The 2,946-nt window shown below is 44.6% G+C and overlaps 1 protein-coding gene across 1 annotated transcript in view; it reads right to left on the bottom strand.

Annotated features, from left to right (window-relative positions):
• LOC121917980 (C3 and PZP-like alpha-2-macroglobulin domain-containing protein 8) overlaps positions 1-2,851 on the bottom strand; it is a gene marked incomplete at its 3' end in the record, with an annotated part of 4,489 nt that extends 1,638 nt beyond the window's left edge. Inside the window, exons 1-3 of the mRNA XM_042444097.1 lie at positions 2,797-2,851; positions 1,418-1,714; positions 683-908 (exon numbers count right to left, since the gene is read on the bottom strand). Coding sequence (XP_042300031.1) covers positions 683-908; positions 1,418-1,714; positions 2,797-2,799 — 526 coding nt within the window. The remainder of the gene's footprint in view (positions 1-682; positions 909-1,417; positions 1,715-2,796) is intronic.
• Between the last annotated feature and the right edge of the window lie 95 nt (positions 2,852-2,946).

Genomic DNA, 2,946 nt, shown 5'->3' with positions numbered 1-2,946 from the left:
CAAACGTAATGGAAATCTGTTGGATGATTTTTGCATTCTCTTTCCTCCTCCCTAGATACATAGAGAATTCCTGCATACAAACTCTCGTCTCTCTCTCTCTCTCTCTCTGGTCACTCCCACTTTGGGACTGACATTTTCTCTCAAAATACAGTTCGTGCACATCGTATGCTGAAAGCTGCGCGAGGAGAAGGGGTGGCACAATGGGTGCGCTGCCATGCCACCACATGCATGAGCCCCATTCATTTAAATGGGGCTCGAACATAGGTGGTATTTGCTTTATGTGTGGGAGTCCGGAACGGATTCCCCACGTAGAGCAAGGGCGCACTGTAGTTTCAACTGAGCTGTTGTGTTTCCATCTTTCTGCTCTCTCAAATTTCTTTGGAAAGATAGTGAGATAAATATTTCTTTTACCTGAACTATTCACTAGCTAGATTAGGATATAGTTTCTATGTAAATACAGATTAAAGCCATGGGTAAACTTTTGTTTTAAACAACAAACTATATGTTTTTTGTTTTTTGGAGTCAGCTCTTAGGAAAGCACAGTTAGACAAGAACACTTCCTCTAGTGATTTAGCTGCAAGGCACCAGCAGTATCTGTTCTGGGTCCTGCTCCAACCATGAGCTGGCTGCACCCTCCTACAGCCCATGTCTGTCCATCCCCCGCCTCCGTTCCCCAGTGTACCGATGACAGAGGCAGTGGCTCTTTCAGACCCAGGGATGACATTGTGAGGGATGCCCAGGGTGAAGGCTTCATTGTGGTTCCCATCAGCCTCCTTCTTCCTCCAGATCTTGAACTCGCCCCCAGAGCCCCAGCCGGTGGAGAAGCCCACATACTTGACCTCGGGCTGCCGGGGGGGCACCCAGCTAACAATGACGGACTCATTGAGGGCGGAGGGGCCATGGCCCACCTGTGGGAGAGAAAGACACCATCCCAGACTCAAGCAGAAAAGATGCCAGTTGTCACGGGCAACAGATGGGCAGGAGGCATTAGGTGCAGATGCTCAGATTCTTTTTGAGCTTTGAAATATCACTTCCTTGGAATACGAATGGAAAAATCCAACCCCGCAGAAATGCAACTCTTGGTTCCAATTTGCTGAATTAATGAAGCTCTGCCAATTGGTGGGTTCACTCATGCTCCAAAGTGTAAGCTTGGCAAGGCTTGGGAAATCAGCAACAAGAGGCGGAAGAAGGTGACTCAAAAGCTGCTTGTTCGGACTACAGCCTCCAGAATCCCCTCTGGCTCTGCTGATTAATGGGTTTGCTTGTGCTCCAAAGTGCAAGCTTGCCAAGGGCAGCTCCCACTTGGGAAACCAGAAATAAGAGGTGGAAGAGTCTTTTAAAATACTCCAAGACTGGGTCCCTTGGCATTCCTGCCCACCTAACCCCCAGGAAAAAATTCAGATAATTCAAAGCCCACCTGGATGATTCCACTGCCCCATCGGATCCAGAAGGTTCGGAACTCATCCCAGGAGAGGATGCCATCTGTCTGGGCATTGGCCACGGGGTTCCCCATTTTGCTGGTGGAGATCCACGTCTGGGAGTTCTGGTGGCCTCCGATGACAATCTCGGTCATCTCTGCCATGTCGTGGGGGGCCAGAGACAAGGCCACATGGGCATCGTTGTGGGCCTTGATGGCCACCTCAAAGCCCATCATGCGGGCCGGCTTCTGCACATACTGGTACTCATATTTATTGGGAGTGGAAATGTGGATTTTCTCTAGTCACAAAAAGAGAGCATGTTGTCAGTCCTCAGGAGTCCCTGGCTCAAGGAAGGGCTTGGAAAAGTTACCTTATTGGGGAGGGGGGGATCAGAATTGCCCATGCTGCCAGAGGATCCCAATAAAGTAACTTTTTGCCAAAGACCCCCATGTGGGTTTCTTTCAAGCAAATGCCACTATACAGCCATGGAGTTCTTAGGCACACTCAGATGTACAAATTTTCTTTTCTTTTTTTTTTTTTTGGGGGGGGGGGACAGGAAAGAATAACAGCTGGATTTTAAATTTGGACAAACTGTGTGTGTTTGTGCTTTGTTTCTTCACCTGAAATACCGACAACAAAAGTGTTTACATTTCTATACCACTTTATCGTGCTGAGCACTAAGAGGTTTACAATGTGTTAGCCAATGAAAGCATTCCCAAAGACCAGAACCTATTATTATTATTATTATTATTATTATTATTATTATATCCTGCATTCACCCTAATATTGGGACTCAAAGCAGCATACAATTTAAAAGCATAGTACAATTAAAAACATACAAAAGTGACTATTAAAATAGAATTAAACTATTATATTAAAACTGATCACTTGTTAAAAAAAATAGAATGCAATTAAAATGAGAAAACTAAGATAGAACCAAGAAGTGATTTGTTTCCTGCACTACAAACTGAATTAACACAACACAAAAGCAAAAATCCCCCCTTCACACAAACACCTTGGCACTTGGGGGGCACCGACATGTCAGCTAGGGAAAGATTATTGTCCTCAACTGCCTAAATAGTTGTAGTTGTACCAAAACTATGCAGAACTACCATGTTAAACTACATCTCCCTGTGATTCTGAGAAGTGCAGTCTCCCCATTCACCCAGCCCAGTAACATTTCTAAGGTGTCTCTTGCACCAGGGCACACAAAACCAGCTACATCAGACTCTCTGCTTGGTCCTGTGCCTGGCACCTGTGCCAACCTGTGGCTGGCACTGATCTTCTTCCAACATTAAGGAAAAAACAGGGAATTTTTTATTCCAGTTTTGGTGGGGGAGAAAGAAAAAGACTCTGAAATAAAGCTGAGTTTTCTTACCATTTGGACAGAAGAAGACACTGTAGGTGTATTCTCTGGTGAGTCCTTCTGGCTGCAAAATTAATAATAATAATAATAATAATAATAATAATAATAATAATAATTTATTTAGGGTGGTACATCAGAACATATACAATAAAAAGGAAACAA

The sequence above is a fragment of the Sceloporus undulatus genome, unplaced genomic scaffold, assembly GCF_019175285.1.
Source record: "Sceloporus undulatus isolate JIND9_A2432 ecotype Alabama unplaced genomic scaffold, SceUnd_v1.1 scaffold_2463, whole genome shotgun sequence".
In the NCBI taxonomy this organism is placed as follows: domain Eukaryota; kingdom Metazoa; phylum Chordata; class Lepidosauria; order Squamata; family Phrynosomatidae; genus Sceloporus; species Sceloporus undulatus.
The sequence above is the reverse complement of the archived record's forward strand: the minus strand, read 5'-3'. Positions and strand labels throughout refer to the sequence as shown.